Consider the following 24,770-nt stretch of genomic DNA (forward strand, 5'->3'; position numbering starts at 1 on the left):
CCCAGAGACTGTAACTGCAGCAGGAAGAGCTCTGATCCCAGGAACAGCAGGGTAGGAAGCGGCTGGTGGGCATAACAGAGCATCCTGTGGGGTGTGGGGATGGATCACAGCAGGGCAAGGGTCTCACTGGTTGACAGATGCCACTGGTGACAAAAGGTGCCATGGTCACATGAAAATGCAAGGAATTCTGGAACCCTTCTGAAATGTCAGGAAGGACCTAAGGAGATGGTGCTCCATGAAAAACACAGTTGAGCCGCTGTGGGCACTTCACAAACACTGACTCAATCCCGATAGGCGTTCCCCAACAAGGACTCGATTATCATGTAGCATTACATTATTTAGTTCATGTAAGACTCAAAGAGACAGAATGATTTGAAACAGACAAAAGAACAACAACAACAAAACAAACCAGACCTCACAGTGCCCGAGTCGCAGAGCTGAGACTTGAACCCAGGTGCCAACTGGCTCAAACGGCCACACTGCTATTTGGGGCACCATATTACTTTAAGGAATGCCTGAGAACACAGGTATCATGCCAGCAAAAACACTTCTTAAGTTTTAAGAGAGGAAGTGGCTTCTTGCTCCTGCTGTTTCCCAGTTCATCACGAAGATTAGTATGATAAGGGCCCACCATCTCAATAAGTCCCTGGAATTGAAAGGATTTACACAAAGTGAGCAAAGCCAGGATCTTGTGGTGGCTGAGTGGTGGCCAGGAGAATTCAGAACAGGTCCTCTGAAGCACAGTGGGTCTTTGAGGGTATTAGAAAGTTCTCCCCACAGCCCTTAACTGGTACCCAGATTGCTTTCTGGGCACCAACAATGGAGGCACCATTTTGGGGAGGGTCTCAGCTGGAAGCCAGTTAGCAAGCCAAGGTCTCTAAGGCAAGGTCACTGGTCCCAAAATACACCTGCTCCTGTCAGAGACCAGAACATGGGTGCCACAGCCTTCTCTTAAATTTAATTATGGGTCTGGCAAGAGCGAGAGAGGCTGCTTCACTGGGTGTAGCAAAGTCATTGCAGGGCAGATGCTGAGAGATGTTTACTTTGTACATATTCAGTCTTGACTGGGTATTGCATGCCAGACTGTCAAGGGCATGAAGAAAACAGAAACTCTCATTCTGCCTGTGTAAAACCTTAAATGAGGCTTGGGTCTACAGAGCACAGGAGAAAACTTCCAGAGGTGATGCTGGAAACTGGGAAGGGTGCAAAGCAGAGGATAGGAGACCCTCCACATCTCTTCCTTGTTGTGGGAGCACTGAGGATCAGGAGAACAGGGCTACAAGATTGATTCTGGCCCTCTGTGGCCCTGTGAGTTTGGCAAGTTGTTTAACCCTCTGTGTTACCAGTGTTCCACAGATCCCATCCAAACCTGGCAGTGTAAAACAGAAGCAATCACTTTATTGACTCTCTTGGTTTCTGTGAGTCAAGAGTTCTGAAAAGGCTTGGCTGGGTTGCTTTGTCTTGGGTGTCCCTTGCAGTCACTGTCTGATGGTGACTCTGGATGGAAGAGGCTGGAGCAGAGGGAGATGGCTGGACATCGTTCTCTCTTTGTAAGGTAAGAGGTCCTCCTTGGGGACTTTCCATAGTTGGGCTTCCTCACATCATGGCGGCCTCAGGGGAACAGGTCTGCCTAGATGTTGGCTCAGAGCTCTTTTATGACACAGCTTTGGGCATTGCACGGTGTCATTGCTGCCAAACACTATTTTCAGCCAGTCACCAAGGCCTATCAGGGTTCAATGGGAGGAGGCAGAGATGCCATACCTTAGAGATTCCAGAGGGGCATGTGGGCAGAGCCATTGAGAGTATGTCCATTGGAGCTATTTTTAGAAAAATGCAACCAGGGCAGGCAGTGGCCTCATGAAAAGAGATTTTGCAGATATTCACCTCACAGCACCGAGGAAGCCTGATGCTTATGTGCAAAGCATCCAGCTGTGAGCCCACCTGAGTGGGCATCTCTTACCTCCCTGGCATCTCTTCCTTCTCTGTAGAGCATCCTGATTTCCTTGAGGAAGTCAATTCCCTTCACCATAGGCTGTCGTGACGGGATGTGGACCAAGTGGCTTGCCAAGCACCAAGTAATGGAGACCACCCTGGGACCTTTTCTGACATCAGACACAGGGCTGAGATGCCTGCCTGGCTGTGGGTCTCAGGAGAAGCTTTTCTCAGGCTCCTTCATGGGAGCAAGTAAATCCTGGGCAAAGTGGCCAGTTTGTCCCTCCTGTGCCCTCAGGTGCCTCCAGCAAGTTCCGCTGGAGACATCAGCTTCTAGAAGTGACAGGAAACACCAGTAGCCTCGCCATCTTGGCCTTGACCTTTGCCACAGAGCCCAGGACCCCAAAGCCTGGCACGTGCTCAAAGTGGGAGGGAGAGAAAAATCTCACAGAGAACCACATGGTTCAGGTATCCACAACTGACCTGCTTCAGATGCTTAGATGAGCCTGCTATGAATTTGGGGGTTTAAGAATGCAAAATGTGATCATATGCTACTGATGGGGAGATTTTAATTTGTGGTTATTTGCTATCTTCAAATATGTCTTACGGAGAGGACTAGGTCTGGATGATTTCTTTCAGGGGAAAGCAGATTATTTTAGCTTGTCACTCCCCTAAGCTCTGCTGGAACAGCTTACACCAAGCAGCTATGAGCCTGCTCATGTTCCAGAATTCTTCAAAACAGACAGTGGAGTCGAATTGTGCGGTGTGCAGCTGGGACTGCTTAAATGAATACTAATGGGCATTTTATTTACCATTTTCAATGATTTTTGCTTTCTGCAAAGCCCTTCTCGTTTTATTACCTGCCTGATTTAGACTTCTCCTAGGCAGCAGAGTCCCTGAAACTTGATGCTCTTGAATTAAGAGGACTGAGGGTTGCTGCCGCTGCCTTTATTCCAGGAGGGAGAATGGGGCGGGCATTATCTGGCACCCTATGGGAGCCCATGGACCCCAGCAGGCCTCCCCCCAGGACCCCTAGAGAATGCCAGCTGGTTCACAGCCACCCCAAGGGGGACAGGCAGGATCCTGGGTAGGGCCGGCTCTCCATTAAAGCTGTGGGAAGAGAGGCAGGGGCCAGAGCTCAGAAGCGTGCCCACAACATCTGCTGGAAACAAAGGTGCTTGTGATTTGTTCTGTTGAGGAGGAATCTCTGGTGAAATGAGGGCGCTGGTCTTTGGTGGCCGGTCCTATTTATAAATCCCTCCCAAAGCTGCAGAGTCCAGCTCCAGGGCGGCTCTTGCTGCAGATGCCATGCGAGGAAGACACAATCAACCTCCTCAAGAAAACGGGCTTTATTTTGGCTGAAACTGGCCACTTTGCCCAGGATTTACTTGCTGATGAGACATTTCCAGAGCAATTATCTTTTAGTTTGATCTGCACAGTGATTTTAAAAATCTGAACACGTGTTTTTTAGCTGCTCTAGAAAAACCCAGAGAACTGGCAACAAGGGCCTGTGCTCCCACAAGAGAAGGTTCTGGAAGCTGTTGGTCACCCTTTGAACACCCTGGGAACTGTTTTCCAAAGGGGGATGAGTGGCCTGTGAAAGATTGAGTCACACAGGCAAAAGTTTGTCCCTTTCAGATTCTCCCCTAAGCTTTAAGGTGAGTTAAGAAGGAAGTCTCCTAGCTGTTCTAAAGCCAGTCCTGGGCCTGTGGGCCCAAGGCTGTATGGGGGTGGAGGGGACCTGATGTTGACAGTAAAGCTATTTTAAAAAATAAAGCATTTTTAATCATTTGCATATATACCAGTTGGGCACTTCCCCTTTCCTTTTCTGGACGCTGAGTGATGCCGAGTTCACCGGGCTGTCAGGAAGATGAACTGAAGTGACTGCCACAAAGCATTTTGCAAAACGCCAGACTCTAGCAAGTACACGGAGTCCTATTCTGCAGGCGGTTGAGTTCCACGAAATAGGTAGCATATCACGGTTCTTTAAGTTTCTACTTTTAAGAGGGCAAGCTTGCTTCAGGAAGAGATTTTAACAGTGACCTTTTAATAATAAAGCCTAAAGGAAAGCATTTAAAATGCAAGAAGCCGACTACTTTAAGTCAAGGTGTTCGGTACTGAGAGCCCAGCGCAGCAGGCTCCCAGGGACCCACACCAGCCCCCCCACTCAGCCCTAGCCTCAGGCAACAAGAGGTTGCCTGTTAACTTCAGAAGATGCTGGCAGTTTAAAGAAACACCTCGTTTGGGGTGTTTGCCCTGAAGGAATGAACTTGCAGGAAGGCCTGGGGAATGCTGGGGGCAGACGCTTACTAGAGCACTGAATCAAGGGGAGCAGTCCGACTTCCTCTGCCACAGCCTCACGGGCCTCAGGAAAGTCTCCCCTAATTGATCCCCAGCTGCTCAGACTGGCCCTGACTCTTAGGTTTGAACAAAGACTTAGAAAGGGCGAGGGAGATGAAAGGGCACGGGGAAGACGCTCCCTCAGGAACAGGCACAGAAAGGATGACGAAAAATGTGTTCCCACATTCACACAGGCCGCCTGCTGGCCACCACTCACTCTCCCTGTGGCAGGAGGCATTACTCGAGAACCAGTCACTCCAGCTGCGGGGAGGTCTGGACAGTCCCTGGCTCTGCTGGCCTCGCCCCTGCAAATCCTGAGAATGCTCAGGGGCTGCCGATGGATTCTGCTTGAGGGCCGAGGTGCTCCGACTACTGAAGCGCTGATACAGGGGACTAGAAAGTACACAATTCAGGGTATGTGTGGACCAAGTGTCAGCTGGCCTCCTGGATTTGAGGCTCAGGGACAGGTGGCTTTGGGACCAGAAGCCCACAAGACTTTGGGAGGGTCCAGGTTAGTTTCCTTATAAGCTGGCTTTCTTCGTCACCCACCTGAGGCCACTTGAACAGGGAGGAAGCAGAGGCCCCATGTGTCTCTGAGCCTCTCAGGTTGGGTCCAACAGAAGCCGACTCCAAGATGAGGGTGTTTGATTGTGGAAGACCTCCCCACCCCCAGGAGAAGCTGGTAAGGAAGGAGAGTGGGAAATAACTTGCACAGAACAGCTCAGATTCTGAAGTCCTCCTCTGCAGCCAGGTCCTGAGGGGGCTCTGTGTGTCCATGACGATTGGGAGCCACCTGCAGTGGGGGACCCAGCTGGGCTTTTGTACTCCACACCCAGTCTCCACTGGCAGAGCAGCCCCAGGAAGACCAAGACACTTGGCTCCTTCTGCAACCTGGAAGAGTGGGCCAAAGGGCCCCAATGGCCCCAGAGCACACCCGACATTGGAAGGTGGCATCAGGGAACAGCGCTCCTTGGGTTAGCTGAGTTCATTCCATCCTCACAGGCTCTCCCAGGGCTACGCTGGTCACCGTGTGGTGCCCAGTCACACTGGGACAGGCTTCAAATTTCTCCCTGAATTCCCCTGGCCTGAGCTTGTTAGCATGGTGACCACAGGCTCTGGGCACTCGACAGACACTTGTTCAGTGAGCAAACAAGAGAAAGGGGAACCACAGGTTTCCTCAGAGCAAGGGGACTCTCCTGAGCCCAGCAGCCTGTAGAGTTGCTGAGGTATGACAAACGTCTCTCACGGAGCAGCAAGTCCCCACTCCCACTGCCTGTGGAGGGCACATCCCCACCCCTCTGACTTTGGCCTGTGGCAGTTATTGGATGTGCTGTGGTCAGGAGGTAGCCAGCTGCCCGGGGAATAGTGTCACCAGAGTAGGTGCAGCCCTGCCAGCCTGTGTGACCCTCAGCAGCAACTGGGCTCCATCCACGGCTCCTGGAGCAGGAGGGACGCTTGCAGCTGTAAAAGCTTTAGATTCTAAGATGCCAGGTAGTCTTTTTTTTTTTTTTAATGTAGCATTATGGTGGCACTAGCTGACAGATCTGCCACTTCTACTAAAACATTTTCACAAACCAAAGAAAACGCACAGACGATAAGGGGGTACCTGCACAGAGTCTAACTGGAAACATTGTGTCTAAAATGATGTCACTCAGATTCTGGTTTTGCTGTGGTCATGAACCCACAGACTCATGAAGCTCGGTGCAGGGACATCCAGTTGACAAGTGCTCAGGTATTGGAAGGAAGCTGTAGGAGGGAACTGCTATAGGAAGAATTCCCACACACCTCCAGTGCAGCCCTGTACCCATTCACTGCTCTTGTTGGAAACTTGTGGACTAGAGCTACTCCCTGAGCCCTGAAGCACCAAGAGCAAATGCCTTTAGCCACTGGCTGTCCTCTGGTTCAGAGCCCAGCTCCCAAATCTTCTCCTAGCATCTGATGTGTGAAGGATCTGGGCCAAGGGCCCTGAGGGGACATGCTGTGGGTCGAGGCCAGGGCATGATTTGAAGCTGTGCTCATGTATCTCCTCACTATTTTTGGTTAGGTGTACAGTGACGGTTTGGAAATGGGTGTCAGGGCCTCAGCAAGTCTACAGAGCCACCTTTCTGGCCACCCTGCCTGGGGGCTGATGATCCCAAACTGCCCAGCCTGGCTACACTCCCTGGGCTTACCAGCACTGCTCTCCAAGGTTGTTCCCATGACCCCGGGACCCTGTTGTAAGCACATGGGGATGTGACTGTGGTCTGAAAATGCCCCTGTGGCTTTGTGGCTTCAGTGGGCAACCCACCTAACTGCAAAACTCATGAGGGGCATCCCGAGGGCCAGAGGCAGGAAGAAAGCTCTCCACCACCCAAGTCCTGGCTGTCCCACCAACAGGACTGCTGCCAGCCACAGATCACAAAATGGGAGCTTCGTGCCAACAGGATCTCAGGTAGCTGACGGAGCCAACCTCGTCCTTGAAGCTAGAGTCCATTCCACATTCCCTGACTGCAGCTCTGCTCCTGCTGGGCCAGCTGGGCAGGAGCCCAGTGCCCGAGGCAGCTTGGCACATGTGCAGGATCTGCCTTCCTCCTCTGCTATGCAGAAGTGCCCTGAGTGGGAGTGCCATCCACTGCCTGGAAACCAGAAGGGGCAGCAACTGGCCTGAGCCTGGAGCCCAGGGCGGCCCCGCCCAGCCCTACAGAGACTCAGGACCCAGCGGATGCTGCAGGTGCCACACTCTAAGAAGACCTCACAGGCACATTAGTCCACATCTGATCCTGGAACCTGTGACCATGCAACCTTCCAAGGCAGAGGGACCTTAGACTGAGGGTTTCAGAAGTGGGGGAAGGTCCTGGACCATTCAGCCTGATGTCATCACAGGACACTAGCAAGTGGAGGTAGGAGGCAGGAGAGCCAGATGAGACCTGGGGTGGAGTGGAGGGCCAGAGACGCTGCCTGAGAAGCACCGTGAGCGGTTGAGGTTGGCCGAGGGTGAGAAAGCAGCCACCATCAAAATTAAGTGGCTTAGAAGACAAGAGACACGTCCCACTGCCCCCCCCCAGGAAATGTAGCCCCACTGACACCTTGATGGTCTCCCAGAGACACCCGATTTGACTTCAGACCTCCAGCACCACGTGAGGATCTATTTAAGACACTGCATTTGTGGGGATTGGTTTCAGCACCAGGACATGAGGACAGAGACACAGGCCATTTCAAAGGCAGGGACCAGCAAGCGAAGCCACGCCCCCGTGTGCTGAAGCTTCTTCCTCCTGCTGACCTGCTTGGGGAGTGATGTCTTCCGCAGACCCGGGGACAGAGAGGGTGTCTCAGTCCTGTGACATAGGGCTCCTGGCTGTGTACTTGTAAGTTAGGAAAAACAACAGCACCTTCAAAGCACCATTTTCAGGACATGATTCCTATAAATGAAGGCGAATTTTTAAAACCAAAGTCATTTAAAGTTGATTTTGAAGAACCTCTTTATGGGAGAGGTGGTCCGAGGAGACGTGATGTGGTGAGATTTCAGGCCAGTTGCCGCTGCTGCTGAGGCTCCCCTGGTGGTGCCCGCCCTCCAAGCTGATCCTGTGGCCTCAGGAAATCTCCCTTGCATACATCCCTCTTGTCTTCATTAAGACGGGAGCATCTAAGGATGGTCACCGACATCAGGAAGCAGCCTGGCCTCAGTCAATGATGTCAGTTAAAGAAAAAGGGAACATCAGTTTGAATTGAGGACACCAGTTCTTCCTCGATGACACTCCCGAGAAGGCAAGGTTGCCTTCTAGGCTGGCACTCGAGGGCAGCTGAGCACACAGGCACCTCCAGGCCTCCCTGTCTCCAGTGGCCATCCCCACTCCAGCCCTTGAAGCGAGCCAGTCTGGACCTGAAAGGTGGGCAGTGCAGGCCTAGCCCATGGTGCTCTGTGGAGCATTCGGAAGCACCAGGACCCAGGGAAATCATGCACACGTCCACTCTTGGCGAGCACACTGGCACTTAGAGCCCCAGGGCAGGGCTCTTGGGGGCTCTTCAGAACTTACCTCCTGCTCGAGGACCCTCATTCTGCTTCTCATGTTCACACTCACTGATAACGAAGACCTTTACCTTTATTGCATCATCAGTGCTAATCTTGTGCGTTAATCACACTTTATGTGCAAAATCAGATTCAGGAGGTCTGACATCCTGCTTATACCAAGGGACCCAGGCACACATTTCTTCTGGTCATGTTTTCACAATGTCACGGATTCAAACAGCTGACCCCAGCACTGCCCTCACCCCCAAATGTACTGGAACTTCCCAGAGGCCCTGGTGGGGACGGTTGGTGTTGAAGCCACGAGTTGCCCAGGACCCCAGATGTTTCCTGTGGCCCCATGTGGAAGGAAGGCCTGTGGGAGAGTTATATGGCTGAGAGAGCAGAGATGGAAAAGTGAGGGAAGTGGGGTGTGTGCGTTGGGGGGTTCTGTCAAGTTCACCTAACAAAAGGCATCTAGTAATGGAAGATTCATCCCCTTAATACTAATTGCTCCTGGAAGATTCACTCTAAGTATCAAGAGTCCTAAAAATTCAGGACATTGCTTCTGATATTAAAAAGCCAACTGTTGTTGGGGCTGCAGTTGTAGCTCAGTGGTAGAGCACCTGACTTGCAGGTGGGAGGCACTGGGTTCCATCCTCAGCACCACATAAAAATAAAATAAATAAGATACAGGTATTGTGTTCACCTACAACTAAAAAAAAAATTTAAAAAGAAGCCAACTGTGTATTCTACACGTATGTTGAAATATCACACAGAACCCCATTAATAGGTACAATAAAGACCAGTTACTCGAAAGTAACAGAAGAAACACAGACCCTGGAAGACACTAGCATTCTGAACACAGATGATGTGAACTTGTGAATTTCAATTACTGAAGGGAAACTGAGTCAGCTTTTGTGCACGTTTTATGGAGCTATATTACAATTTGAAAGTTTTCAGTGGAAACATCAGGGATGCTAAACTTTAGAGATTTTTTTTAAATAATAAAGGAATGCTATGTTATCCAAGTTTGCAAATTATTATTCTCTCATCACTAAGCCATCTCAAAGAAAGTAACATATAGAATGCATCAGTTTTAATCCATTTAGAAAACACAAAATATAAATTTGATATTTTATTTAAATGTGATATGTGAATCCAGACTGAATGCCAGCAGCCTCTTTAAACGGGTAATCACTAACCCTACAGAGATTTGATATTAGTAAAAGGTAACCTCTTTAGGTAGATCCAAGGCAATCAGGAAAAAAAAAAAATCTCCCTATTACTGCCATAGAACGAAACACAATACTCATGATGAAAAGAAGAAAGGCCTCCTTTGCCCCAGATTTTTCCAACAGAAATGGACAACTTATGTTTCACTGCTCCGCATTATCTATGAGCATAACCTGGAACACAACCTAAATGCTAAGCAGCACAGCTTCCCTATTCACAGTATGTTAAATATACGTGAGGGGATATTAGGGAGCCATTAACATTGTTTTTAAGAAATAAAGTCAAGAGAAAAATTTTCTAAAAGAAGTGCAAGTAAAAGCATCTTATATAAAAATAAAATCTGTATATAGGGCTGGAGCTGTGGCTCAGTGGTAGAGCGCTCACCTAGCATGTGTGAGGCCCTGGGCTGGATCCCAGCACCACATAAAACTAAATAAACAAAATAAAGTATTATATCCATCTACAACTAAAATATTTTTTAAAAATCTGTGTGTGTATATATATATATGTATATATATACATGTTATATATACATATATATATATATATATATATATATACACACACACACACACACACAAACGCACATATTCTAAATTTGTAAAATAAATAAATCCACCATGTTTGTTCTCTTGTGGAGGTTATATTGAGTTAAACCCCGGGTAGTAAGGCATTGGTACCTCCCCATATCATGAGAAGAGCATGTTAAACTTTTATAATTAGAAAACGACCTGACCCTTTGTTCAGGAACCACAGGTTGGGACAGGCCCTCTGGTCTCTGGGGCCACCCAGCCCAGGCCACGAGAGCCTGGGGAGGTGGGATGGCTCAGGCACCCCAGTGCTGCCCACCGCTGCCCAGGGTCACAGCTCTGCCCATGGGTGGAGGCCAGGCCTGAGCCTCCCCAAGCGAGGCTGGGCTGGGACAGCACAGGGCACTTACCTGTTGCGCGGGCCCAGGCGCTGGCAGGCCACGGTGGCGGTGGCGTGCTTCCCGCCGTTCCCCACCTCCTGCTTCACGTCCCACTGCCGGGGCTCGCTGGTCCACGCGCTCAGGATGTTCACACCCTTCTTCACCTTGGCCCTGCGGATGGAGACAGTGAGAACCGCAGTGTTAGACTGTCCTTCCCAAAGGTGCCCGGCTCCCCGAAGCTGCTGCGTGGCTCCTTTTCCGCTTGCCCATATTTTCACAGTCGGTGTGCAAGATGGTGGCTGTGGGGGCAGGGGAGGAGGATGGAGGGGGAAGTGAGGAGACCTGTCACTGCATACCAGGAAGCCAGGTATCTCCTGTTCTAGGCCAGGTGGGGGAGGGGGAGGGGAGGGGGAGACCTGCTGCAGACCAGGGAGCCAGGTACCTCCTGCCCTGGGCCAGGGGTGGAGGGGGAGGGGAGGGGGAGACCTGCTGCAGACCAGGGAGACAGGTACCTCCTGTTCTGCGCCAGGTGGGGGAGGGGAACCCAGATGTTCCTTAGACCAGCACTAGAATGGCAGCTAGTTTGGGCACACTGCCAGGGTTAGCTGTCCTCAATCCAAGTGCAAGTCCTGCTGGGCATGTTTGTACATGTCTGGAGACATTCTGGGTCATCGCAGCTGGGGTGGGTGTGATGTCATCTAGTGGATAGAGGCCAAGCAGCCTGCAAGGCCTCCGAGAGCTGCACAACACAGAAGAAGCCAAAGGTCAGCAGTGCTGGGTTATGTCACATTTAGGATGTCTCTGTTGCCTCCCTCCCCTCCTCTGTAAAGAGAGGGGGTGGGTCCCATTTGTTGATTCTTGGGACTTACTTAAACTAAAATGTTTTTTCTCAGCAAGAGAAATAATAAGAGAGGTAAATAGGGAGCCTACATCCTGGGAACAAATTTTTACTCCTCACACTTCAGATAGAGCCCTAATATCCAGAGTATACAAAGAACTCAAAAAATTAAACAATAAGATAACAAATAACCCAATCAACAAATGGGCCAAGGACCTGAACAGACACTTCTCAGAGGAGGACATACAATCAATCAACAAGTACATGAAAAAATGCTCACCATCTCTAGCAGTCAGAGAAATGCAAATCAAAACCACCCTAAGATACCATCTCACTCCAGTAAGATTGGCAGCCATTATGAAGTCAAACAACAAGTGCTGGCGAGGATGTGGGGAAAAGGGTACACTTGTACATTGCTGGTGGGACTGCAAATTGGTGTGGCCAATTTGGAAAGCAGTATAGAGATTCCTTGGAAAGCTGGGAATGGAACCACCATTTGACCCAGCTATTCCCCTTCTTGGACTATTCCCTAAAGACCTTAAAAGAGCGTACTGTAGGGATACTGCTACAGCGATGTTCATAGCAGCACAATTCACAATAGCTAGACTGTGGAACCAACCTAGATGCCCTTCAATAGATGAATGGATAAAAAATGTGGCATTTATACACAATGGAGTACTACTCAGCACTAAAAAAAATGACAAAATCATGGCATTTGCAGGGAAATGGATGGCACTAGAGCAGATTATGCTAAGTGAAGCTAGCCAATCCCTAAAAAACAAATGCCAAATGTCTTCTTTGATATAAGGAGAGCAACTAAGAACAGAGCAGGGAGGAAGAACATGAGAAGAAGATCACCATTAAACAGGGACGAGAGGGGGGAGGGAAAGGGAGAGAGAAGGGAAATTGCATGATAAAGGAAGGAGACCCTCATTGTTATACGAAATTACATATAAGAGGAAGTGAGGGGAAAAAAACAAGAGAGAAATGAATGACAGTAGAGGGGGTAGAGAGAGAAGATGGGAGGGGAGGGGAGGGGAGGGGAGGGGGGATAGTAGAGGATAGGAAAGGCAGCAGAATACAACATACACTAGTATGGCAGTATGTAAAAAAGTGGATGTGTAACCGATGTGATTCTGCAATCTGTATACGGGGTAAAAATGGGAGTTCATAATCCACTTGAATCAAATGTATGAAATATGATATGTCAAGAGCTTTGTAATGTTTTGAACAATAATAATAAAAAAAATTTAAAAAAAAGAGAGGGGGTGGGCATAACACCCCCAATGTAATGCTGGTGTTTGAATGTGTCAACACACAGGAGCACAGGGGGTAGCATCAGCCACACAGAACACTCCTAAGGACAGCCCGCCGTGTCCCCGCCTCTCCAGGTGTCTCCTGCTCAGTCTGGAGGCTGAGTCCCACTCTGCCAAAGCCAACCAGGACCCTGAGAGCAGGCAGACAGCCTCTCCTGCTGCTGTCATTTCCTCACCCCCAGCCAGCTCTCAGGACCTCTGTGTCACCACTAAGCTGCTGAGAAAAGCACGGGATTGAGCGCAAACATTGGGGGACTCTCGCCCCTGATCCCACTTAGAGGAGGGCAAAGGACTGAGTCAAAGGCACGAGAGCCCCCTGTAGGGAGAGGAGACTCCACCTGGCAACAGGTCTGGAACCTGGGAAAACCAAGCTCTGCAGGAGAGATGGATGAGCAGCACTTCGGCAGCCGCAAGTGAGAAGAGTTGGGACAAGAGCGGCACAAGCCACAGGGGCCCAGGGCACCAGCTGGCTCTGAGAGCAGTTCATAAATACAGAGGGTTAGAGCCAGGATCTGCTTAGGAGGCAGCCCTACTAGCACGCCTCCCTGTCCCTGCAGGGGGGTCTGCCTGAACTCCACACAGGGCCCACGTACCAAGACGAGTAGAGAACAGGGGCCCCTCACTGCAAAGGCGTGATCTGCGCACACTGAACACTATTCCCAGTTCTTTCCAAGCTGGATCTTCACCTTCCAGGAAAAATATAGGATTCTAGAGAATTCCACTGTCCTAAAGCAAAGTCCTACAGCACTGTGGCTGGGGCCACTTGAAACAGGTTCCCTCTCATGAGACTGCCACCTGCGTGTCCCAACCATAGGCCTGAGTTTCTGTTACTAAAAGACCACAGGGAAGGGAAGAGGCACGGAGGGTTGGAGGGACAACCCAGAGGGAGCCTCCAAGGAGGTGAGGACAGGAGGTGGAAGACAGGGACACAGGAAACCAAGAGAGCAGCTTCCCAGTTCCACATGCGAATCACAGAGAGGAGAGAGAGCGTTCCTGGGGAGCACTTCAAGAACATTCCCCCAACTTGGAGGCCAGCCGTTTTCAGAGAGGAAAAGCCCACCCGGCATCGTCACATGAAGTGAAGACCGCAGCACAGCAGGCTGGGCACTCAGAACACATCAGAGCTCTGGGCACACGGGCCAAGGCCGCAGGCTCCAGAGAGAACAGCCTCAGGGGACCTAGAAATGGGAGGGGTTTTCCAACCTGGATTCCTGCCTCCAGCCAATTCGTGAGTTCAATGCTTCTACACACGTGAGTTCTCGGAAACTTTATTTCCTATACCCAGGCTGGGAAATGTCTGGGAAGTGCTCCACCCACCCAGAGGGTCATCCCAGAGGTCACAAGACGACCCAGAGTACAGCAGAGGCAGAGGCTCCGGCGATGGCAGTTACCCCTGGGTAACTCAGAATACACCAGCAGAGACCTTTCCTGGAAGCTGCAGTTTCCTAATAAATGCACCGTGAATGGCTGCTTCACAAAGGATTTAAACAACTATTGGAGATCCTGGCAATGAAGAAAAGGTAAATACACTGAGAATCAAGGAAAAGAATAGAACAAATCAGCTTTGGATTGTAACTGTAAAACATTATGCAAAAAAGGAAAAGTCATCATGATTTAATACTCCATTTTGCCACGATTCACACACACATTTACAGTATTTTCAACACTCAGTACTAATCGGAACAAAATGGGATGATTACCCTGGAGGGAAAGAGCTAGAAGGGAGGGCACTGGTGTAGGGAAGAAGGGTGAAATCTGGCTTGACCCTCCACAGTGGGAAATCTGTAGATTTTGTCCAAAGCTCAAACAGGAGGAATTGAGAAATATCTACACCCGCATGTCACTTAGTGACACAGATGTAAACACCAGACAAAGAGGGCACTTTGCAGGGCAGAGAAATGGAGCAGCTGTGACACTTTCAGTTCTGAAATAGTTAAATCACTTGAGATTAACAAGAGTTGCAATAAATAAATTAAAACTACAGAGTTCCTTGTGCACTTGACCCAGTTTGCCCCCATGTGGACACCACACACAGTCACGGTTCACGGTCAAGGTCAGGAGATGTGTTGGTACAGTACCACCCATGGGGGAAGGACCCCAGGCTCCGGCACTCACAGACCTTCTTCCTTTATGAACTGCAGGCGCGTGGAGTCAGGGAACCGCAGCACAAGCAAGACACGGAGCTGTTCCCCGGCCACAGAGGGGACCCTCCTGACCTCTCCATGGTGGCCCATCCCCACCCTAATCCTGAAAACAGCTCTGTTCTCTTGTATCATTTCAAGATTCACGTATGACTGCTTGACTTAACATTCACGCACGCTTGCATCTTATGAGAGGAACTGCTAAAACAGTTGCACACACATACACTCACACACTCACACACACGCTCCTGCCCTGCTTGTCTCCCAGAGTCAAGCAGCTCAAGGGATCAGCTAAAGGCTATTCAGATCTGAGAAGGCCATTGCTGGGTGGTCACCAGGAGGTGGGGGAGGTAGTTATGAATCAACCTTCCCCTGCCTGACTCAAGGGTGTCCAAATGAGCCGCAGGGCAGCCCAAGCCTCTCAGCCACAGCCCATCTTCTCTAGAGCGATCTGAGTCTCATGTTAAAGTGATTTGCTAAATACTCCTGCCACCCTGCGTGTGAGGGCCAATACCTAGAGATGCACCCGCGTGGGAAAGCCCTTTGCTCCTAGCACAGGGAATGTGCCACCTGCTGTCCCCTACAGGACTCCATCTCCCACCCTGCACATGAAGGCGGCAGGCAACATCGCCTTTCTCGCATTTGGGTTTTGCTCAAATTCCAAATTTCACTGAAGCTACATTTGTTGTCCCCACTCAGGAGTTCACACAGGTGGGGGACTCCACCATGGGTGATGCTGGTCTTGGGGTGGGGGAAGTGGCCACGGAGGTGGTGGCGGGTATGGGAGGCCACTGGTGGTCAGGTGTGTCCTCTGATGACAACCAGGGCTACTGTCTACTTCAGGGGTAAAGTGTGCCTGGAGTTTGGGTTTTTGGATCAGAAGTTTTGCAATCAGAGTCAGCATTAAAAATTCTGTGGAAGTAGGGCGGAGGGTTTGGCTCAGTGGAAGAGCCCTGGGTCCCATCCCCAGCACACAGACACACACACACACAAAGTCAGAGGACTTGGAGGACGCCTGGCTTCTAGGTAACAGGCACAGATGGTGGGCAAGTGGCTTCGTAAGAGGCTGACCTTTCTCAGCATGGACACAGGGAGGGAAAGGACAGTGGGCCACGGTGCAGGGGCAGACTTGGCCCTGCCTTGGGAGTTGCCCAGGACTTTCTTCATCATTCCCTATACAAAGTGCGGCTTGGTTTCTTGGAACCCTGTTATGATTTAGACGTGGTGTCCCCTAAAAGCTCACATGTGAGACAATGCAAGGAGGCTTGGAGGAGGAGTCATTGGGGTATAGCCTTAACCTAGTCAGTGAACTAATCCCTGATGGAATTAACTGGGTGGTGACTGGAGGCACATGGGATGTGGCTAGAGGAGTGGGCAGTGGGGGCGTGGCTTAGGTGTATCTGGCGAGTGGAGTCTCTGCTTCCTGATCATCTTGGGAGCCACTTCCTCTGCCACACTCTTCTACCACGATGTCCTGCCTCACCTTGGACCCTGAGGGATGGAGCCAGATGTCCATGGACTCAGACTTCTGAAACCACAAGCCCTCAAATAAACTTTTCCTCCTTTAAAATTGTTCTGGTCGGGTCTTTTAGTCACAGCAGCAAAAAAGCTGACTGAAACAACACTGATTTGTGGGACTTCCATTGCGGGTCACCGGGGAGATGATTCCAGCTCAGGGACTCAGCTGAAGGACACAGAGGCGGCCATCTTTCATTCGCCACGTCACCATCGGCCCCGACCGTTCCTGGCATGGTGCTGGATGCTGGATGCCCCTGCACAGGGCTTAGGGGTGGGCCTGCCTGTGGGGACCTGGGTGGGCTCATGCCTTCTGCACAGCAGCTTCATAGCCTGCACTCAGTCCCAGTGGTTAAAAGCCATAGCAAAATAATCCCCTTTTTTTCAAAATGAACGTGGCTGAGACATAATACGGGGGTGACTAAGAGCCACTTAGGGGACCAGGTCCACAGCGGATGTTGACCATGGGCAGACTGTTTTCCACGGTGAGGGGGCCTCTCTGGTCGGCAATGCCCTCGTGGTGAAGCACCCTCTGGGGACATGGGTGTGCTGGGGTGAGCAAATGTGTGGGACGTGGGCTTCTTCAGGTCCCGCTGGGTCTCTGGCCCCTGCTCAGAAGCTGAGTTGAGCCTCAGAGCGTGTTACAGAGGAAGCAACACCATAAGACTCGGGGAGCTGAGTCCCAGCCTCCCAGTACCTTGCAGTGTGGCCTCAGGGGAGACAGGGGCTTTGTGGAGACCATCAGGGGGTACCTGACAAAATGCTGTGCTCACAAAGGCGAGATTGGAGACAGACTCTGCCTGGGATAATGACATCAGGACCGGAAGGCCAGACTTCCTACAGCCAGAGGGAAGGCCAGGAGCCTCCCTCTCGGCCTCAGGGCAGCACCCTACCAACTCCCTGGCCTCACACCCCACCCTTGCCCAGAATGGGAAGAGAGGACATTTCTCTGGTTCAAGGGGCCCAGTCTGTGTTACCTTGTTACAGCAGCCTCTGCAAACCCATACTGTTAACATGGAGGGAAAGAGGCGAGAAAAGTGGAGCCCAGGCCAGCTTGGCCCCTGGGAGCAGCCACCAGAAAGCACAGTCATGAGGAGACGGAACAAGCAGGTTACTGTCCCGCATGCTCAGCCTGTCAATCCAGGGCTCTCCAGCGGCTTGGCCCTGGGCCCCACGACAGGAAAACCTCCTGCTCCGTATTCACAACGGCTTCTGCAGTTAAGAAACAGGTCCTTTGCAGTGGTGCCTGCCGTCCGGGGACGTGTAATTCCCTGGTGCTTGGCCCCCAGGGCAACAAGACCCAGAAGTTCAAATCTACATCCACCCACTAACCTGACTGCTTCAGTCCCCAGGAGGGGCTGTGTTTCCAGCATTTCAAAGCACAGAAGTCGGGGAGGTGCACATATTAACTAAATAGCATGAATGCCATTGCTGCTTCCATGAACTTGGAGGTCAGCTTGGTCCCCCGGAACATCAGGGACTCATGCTGAAATGTGGAGTTTTGACATACACAATGCACTGGGGTCCCTCAAGGTGAGCCACTGGAGGCCCACCCCCAAATTGCTGGCATGTTCATACTCTACCTATAATATCACCTACTTAATATTTTAAAAATATTAGCTATCTCCCTCTTTGTTTACTGCAGAAAAGTTATTTTAAAAAAGAATTATAGGGGCTGGGGTTGTGGCTCAGTGGTAGATGGCTTGCCTGGCATATGTGAGGCCCTGGGTTCCATCCTCAGAACCACATAAAAATAAATTAATAAAATAAAAATATTTTAAAAAGAACTATATATGCAATCACGAAAAACAAACTTTTTCCCTATATGCACAACAAAGTAATAGTGCAAATAAAAAAAAACTGTTCATGAATCTTATAAAGCAGCATCTCTTGCTACTAGCATAATACCACACTCTGGCAGGCACGGGGGGGATATAATTTAAAAAGGCAGAGTTTCCTGCTTAATGTCAGCTTGGTATAGACCATCTTTCAAAACAAAGGAGGACGGAATCCTCAGCAGTGGTACTTTTACTACCCTGGGTAGTAATATTGAGAAGACTCGTGGCTGTTTTTAGTTATGTGATTTTCTTTCCATCTTCCTTTCTCTACCAGGAGCCCCAGGAACACAGTCACCTTATTCCACCACGACTTCTGGAGTTGGAGCCAGCTGGGCAGTGTCCTTTTCTACACCGTGACCCCGTCTCCTGTCCACCTATGCCATCCCTCTGATGGCTCCTAAATTACCTGGCTCCTCTCAATGGAAATGGAGAACCCAGGAAGTGAGGTGGCAGGGATCGGTTCCAAGGCCATAATGAGCTTCCCTCCAGTTTCTTAAGAGAAGCTGGATGCACACGCATGCCTGTGCACACGTGTGCACCCGCCTGCATGCAACTGCGCATTGGTGCGTATGTGTGGATCCCCTGAGGCCCGGCTCTTCCCAGCACACAGAACTTCCCCCTCCCACCTCTTGCAGGGCACTGTGAAAACAGCTGCAGGCAAAGGTTTCCTACCCAGCACCTTTCCACCTTCTGCACGGCTTGGTGAACACTGGTCAGCTTTTCCCCAGTGACTCATCAGAACTCTGAGGAAGGCAGGGTGTCCTGAGCACAGCTCTACTCTGGCTCCAGTACTTCTCCTCCAGGCCCCAGCCGTGGGCCACCCCTCTACTAAAACTCAGCACATGGGATGCTCGTTCATAAGATAAGCGCTTCCATAGCCTGACTCCTACCTCCGCCTCCCCATCTTACCGTTCTCTTCTTGAAGGTGTAGGCAATGGCATAGGCCACTGCTATGCTGGATGTGAGGATTTTAGGATATTTGCAAACTAGTTGCCAAACACAAACATAAATCACACTCACCATTGACGAATGAGTATAAGATATGCCCAAGACTCACTACTTCCTGGACATTTTATCACAATTTACTACTGTGCAGGCCCTTGAGGTACTGACATCTGTCTGTGCAGAGGAGGTGGCATACAGTGGAGGGTTAAGGGACAAGTCCTCCCAGCCTTGTGCTCAGCGACACCTGACTCTGACCCTGACTTTGGCTTTGCTGGGAGTATTTATACCCCCGTAATTGGCAGGTGTAAATCAACGCCTGCTCCCCAGAAAACCCCTGCTCCTGCACACCGCTGCCAGGGGCACTGCATCATTGCTGGGCTGACTCACAGAGAATGTTCCCACACCGTGCATAGCGATTACTGCCCTGTGCCATTAGCTCCAAAGTCCAGCAGAGTCTGATTGTGCAGCTGGGGACTCTCACGTGCCCACTCTGTGATCTGGCTTCCCTGTCCAGCTCCTGCCCTTCTTCCTTACCTGGATCGTGCCCTTGGTGACTGACCTCTACCTAGAACCACTCTGGGATCCCTTCCCTTCCATGTCCAGTGGAGTGTGGCCCAACACCAGACGGAGGGGCAGGAGGAGAATTTTTTTTCTAAACACAATCACTTTGTCATTATCAGCCCTAACGATCTGATAGGTCTGATCTCTTAGTGTGAGAATCTCCCTAATTATTTCAAAGGTTTGGACTCTTCAGAATCCAAACAAGGTTACCTAGGCCATTTGGTTGTTATATTCTTACATCTGTTTTCTATTAATGCTCTAGCCCCCTTTTCATGGGATTGATTCTTGGAGGGACACTGAGTCCTTGACTTGTAGAATGTCCTCATTATGGATTTGTCTGCTGGGTTCTGCTGCCCTCACTGGGTTTCTTCCATCCTCCGTGTCTCCCTTAAGCTGGTGTCAGCTCCAGGAATGTGGTTAGATGCAGGTTCAAGCATGGGTGAGGAGTTTAGGGAGGGGTGCCGAGGGCAGGGGTCCTGCCTGCGTCACCCTGTTTCCATGTACAATGTTGCTGAGGAGGCAGGCACCGCCCAGGGCACAGGAGATACCAGTGCCTGTCAGAAGAGCAGCCTGGGTCCCATTTGGAGTGACTGCCAGACGATGTTCTGCTCCAGAAGGGTCAAAATGCAAAGTGAATCACAGCCTTGAAACTAAAATCCCTGAAGAGTCCCAGCAGTTTAATGCAACTTGGCCTCAACCATGAGACCTGTGTCCCTGAATACAAAGCTCTTCGTGGGGTGTGTCATGGAGGGATCCTCACCCCACCCTGCTTTTACCCCCTGCCCGAACACCACTCAGAGCTGTGCTCTGAGGCAGTGCTGCCCTTCAAGGGACGCTTGGGATGTCCTCAGGAGGAGCTGCAGTGACACTGGCATTTGGCAGGCAGCAGCCAGGATGTTGCTAAGCACCCTGTAATGGACAGGACAGCCCCCCTTCCAGACACGAATAATTATCTGGCCCCAAATGTCAGCAGTAGTGAGATTGAGAAATCTTGCTCAAAGGCAAAGCAAGCAGAGCCCGGCCCAGTGAGCTTGGCAAGCCAAGGAAGCGTCATCTAATTACCAGGACAGATTCACACGCTCCCTTAGCACCTCGGAGCAGCCGCTCCTCTGAGGTCATGCTGGCTCCCACGTGTGTGGATAGAGAGTCGCTGTGGCCTCCCCACCCTGCTTCAGTGTATCCCGGCACTGAATAAGCCTTTAAATTATAGAATAAGCCGTCAGCAGAGCGGCAGAGTGGCTCATGCTGTGGTCTGGGGGCTTCATCACAGACAGTGATGAGCCAGAACACCAAATCCCAGAGGTGACACTCCCCTGGGGGTCAGAGTCAGAATCCCGACCAGCGGAAAGCAAAGCCCATCCTCCACTGTTGCTCCAATCCTGGGTTCTTGTGGCAGCAGGGGAACGGCAAGAGCCTGGTCTCTGCTGTAATGTCACGCCCAGCGAACACCCCAGCAGCTGCCCGCTTTACTACATCTCAAGCCGTCAGGTCTCTGCTAAGCGGTTTTATTTTATTCTATTTTAAATCTTCTAACAAGTTCCCTGAGTAGATCCCATTGCTACATCACCCTTTTATACAGATGATTAAAAATAAATCAATAAGAGCCAGAATGGCCAAGAAACCTTTAAGATCACACAAGGACCAGGCAGCAGTGCGTGGTGACCCACCCCATCAGACTCCAGGGCGCTAACTACCCATCCTCTGTTCTGAAGTAAAGGGTCAGCTAGCCCATGAGCAGGTGTTGGCTGGCCAGTGTGCTTCCAGAAGCCATGCTTTGGCCACGTGGGCAGAAAAGTCATCTGAGGGTCACACGCCTTCCCCCACAAGCACGTACACGCACACACACAGCTACCCCTCCCCCACTGCTGACTTGAGAGGCCACTGGATTGCTCTTTGGCCCTGAGTCACTGGTGCAAAACAAACGCATTAATAATGAACTGCAAAAAGGACTTCGAAGGCGTCCATCAACGGCCTCGTGGCTCTTTAAGTACCTCTGAGCAGGTGCCTGCCTTCTGTGCAGGCCTGAGGGCCAGGCACGGAGGGGCTCCCGCAGGAGGCAGGCAGCTCCGGTGCAGCTGGTGCATTAATATTTGACAAGGATGACCTACTAATTCACCCCTGAAGGAGCCTGAGTCTCTGCAGCCCTGCTTTCCAGGCAAGGGAGGGAAAGTCGTGTGTGATAACTCCTACAGATGGAGGACGGCTTCCAGGTCCCCATGGGCCAGCACCCATCTCTGCCAGGTTCCCAGCCCCAGGAGCTAGGCTCTCTGGTTCTCATCCTGCGGGCGTGCACGCGTGGACACCGCCACTCACTGCTGTTTTCCGCTCCCTGCTCAAACTTCCTGGGTCCCCCTTCTCGGCTGCTGGAGGGTAACCAGAGGTCCATGGCCAAGGTGCCTTTCTGTGTCTTTCCAGGAAGCCAGCAGGGTGGAATGGGTTAAGCCATGCGTGACAGGGTCCCCCTGCCCAAGCTTAGGTCCCACCTGTGCCATGTTTATGTGTTGTCCCTGCTTCCCACGCTCTCCCTTACTCCTGTCCCTTGGACCTCATTTTGCAGCCCCCATTTGTGACAATGTGGCTGGACAAAGGTCCAGCCTCTGAGCTCTGTTCTTTCCGTTCCCTCCTCCTGAGTGTCCTTCCCTCACATATCCTGCTTAGTCAGGTCCCACCTCCCCTCTGATCCAGTCTGCCTTGGGGAAGGGCACATAGAGCAGGATCTGCTTCATCCGCTCATCCTCCGATCCCACTTTATCTTTCTCCACAGTCTTTATCAAACAGTCCGCACACAGTTGATCAGCGTTTGCTAACCTGTCTCCCCCACTGGGAGGTACCTTGAGCAAGGGTGTTGCAGCGTAAGGTCTGTGCTGCCCCAACACCCCAGGTGGAAACCTGGCCAGCACTGCGATGCTGAAGGAGGCGGGGCCCCTGGGAGGCCGTGAGGTCCTGGGCATTAGTTCCCTTGTGAGAGACTCCAGGGAGCTCTCCTCCCTCTCTTGACATAAGGACAGGGTAGAAAAGCACCTCAATGACCAGGAAGCAGCCCTCCCTAGACACGGGACCTGCTGACACCTGGACTCCAGCCTCCAGACCCACCAGCCAGTCATTGCTGTGGCCTACGAACCACCTAGCCCACAGTGCCTTTAGGGCTCTGAGAGATGAGGATGGGGGACCGTGCCCCTCTCTGCACACTGCAGGACTCTGAGGACTGGGAGCAGTGCCCGGCCCTGGCCTGACCTCCAGAAACTCCTGTGCTGAGCCATCGCCCTCCAGCTGGCCCAGGCCCTCTTTTCTGATGTACAGAGACAGACCTGGGTGGCTGCACAGAGGGCTCCGCTGTAGGCTGGGCAGTTCCATGGCGTCTGCTCTCTGCTCTCAGGGGAGCAGGCTGAGCAGGTGGTCGGGCCTGGGGGAGAATGGGGTTCTGGAGTGTGAGCTCCTCCAAGGCAGCTCGTGTTTACCTGGTTCCCCTGCTGTGTGGACGCATGCAGGCCCTTCCAATGGGTGGCGGTGGTCTCATGCAACTGGGCACCCTGGACTCTAGGTGGGTGGCAGGCGGCTTCGGCAGGGTCCAGGCTGCCAGCTGGGAAGGTCCTGCCCTCTCGGGAGCTTGGGGCACTGAGAGGCTTTGCCCACAGCTGGAAGGGAGCAAGCATGTGGGTCCAGAATCTGCATCCTAATCTCACACCTTGAGCAATTAGATCTCTTGAGAGGATTTGGGCAAGACTGAGATCACACATGGGGTTTCACTGATAGAGAGCACTCTGAGGACTTGAAGGACTTGGAGCACTTACTGTTATTGATAGTAGCGCTCCAGGTTCCAAGAGTCAGCTCAAGAAATGCCTAAGGAAAAGGACCGGTGTCTGCAAGCTGGCTGGAGCTGGGCTGGTGCCCCAGCGGTGCCCTGGGATCTCCTCCACTGCTCCAGGCTACCACCAGAGCCCTCGGCAGGTACCACACTCTCCACTACCCACAGCAAAAGAAAGGGAAAGAGGGCGGGGCGTGCATAATGGCAAAGAATGCTCTCCAGGGAAGGTGGCCCCTGAAACACACTTAGAAGACTTCCCGCTGCTCTCATGGCCCAGAGGACCCCCTCACTATCATGGCGATGGAGAGGGCCTAGCTGGCAGGAGAGATCAGCCTTAGGCCTGTCATGACTTCAGGAACGGTCACCTTCTGAGGCCAGGTGCTCCACCTGTGTGCCAGCATAGCTCCTGTCAGCAGTGGAGGGGGACATGGCTGCCTGCGTTGAAGCGGTGCCCCCGAAGGTCACTGTCCCAATTCCCTGGGAAGCTCCTCTGGGTCAGGCTAGCAACAATGGACAGTCACGGGGGTAGGGGGCTTCCACACCTCGAGGAAGGGCATTCTCACACCCCCAGAACTCTGGGGACAGTCAGGATAGGGAAGCTGCCCAGGTGTCGTGATGGTGTTTCTTGGCTGGCTGGGGACACAGCTGGCATCGACCATATCAGCCGGCATATCTATGGGGCTGATGCTCTACCTATGGGGAGACCTGTTGCTCCTACCTGTGCCTTTGGTAAGAAAGAAGGAAAACCACCCCTGAATCCTGCCTGGAGAGGAGGTTCCCCTGAACTCTCATCATGAGCTGCCAACTTCAGAATTCAGGGACAGCTCGCTCTTAGGATGGCAATTATATTCTTGGCTGAAGAAAAGGTGAACAACAAAAGAGAGAACTAATATCCAGAGCCGTAACTGACAGTCATAGGTGAGCTACGTAGGGCTGGAGCCGGCCAGAGAGCATGTGGGACAATTCTGGTGGCTGATACTCAGGGCCCAGCAGCACCTGTGTCCTTGCTGTGTCACTGTGGGTATTGAGACACCGCCTGCCTGCACTCTACGCCCACACGGGGACTGGAACAGTGCTCAGCACCGTCTTTCACAAAGTCCCTCCTGGATCAAGGCTTCGGTAGCCTTGGACTGTGAAATAGTCCCTTTCCTTCAGAGGCCCTGTCCTTCAGGGACCAATTTCAGCTTGTTCCATGCTGGGGCTTGTATCCACCATGGGAGCAATTGGTGCATTCAGGCACCATGACCTGGGCTTGGCCTATCAGAGTTCTTTAGAGACTTTTTCTCTGACATAGAAAATGAAAAGAATGTTCCTTTCAAGGATTGTTGGGCGAGAGCTGCTGAGGACAGAGGGGGGCCCTGATCTTTCTTGTGGGAAGTTCCTGCAGGATGGAGAGAGAGGCAGATTCCTG

General features: G+C 51.6%; 1 protein-coding gene across 1 annotated transcript in view; it reads right to left on the reverse strand.

Annotated features, from left to right (window-relative positions):
* Positions 1 to 24,770, reverse strand: part of Tmem132c (transmembrane protein 132C) — a 273,283-nt gene that overhangs the window by 82,436 nt on the left and 166,077 nt on the right. Inside the window, exon 3 of the mRNA XM_027952017.2 lies at positions 10,431 to 10,571. Within this exon, the coding sequence (XP_027807818.2) occupies positions 10,431 to 10,571 (141 nt within the window). The remainder of the gene's footprint in view (positions 1 to 10,430; positions 10,572 to 24,770) is intronic.

This window comes from Marmota flaviventris, chromosome 1 (assembly GCF_047511675.1).
Source record: "Marmota flaviventris isolate mMarFla1 chromosome 1, mMarFla1.hap1, whole genome shotgun sequence".
NCBI lineage: Eukaryota > Metazoa > Chordata > Mammalia > Rodentia > Sciuridae > Marmota > Marmota flaviventris.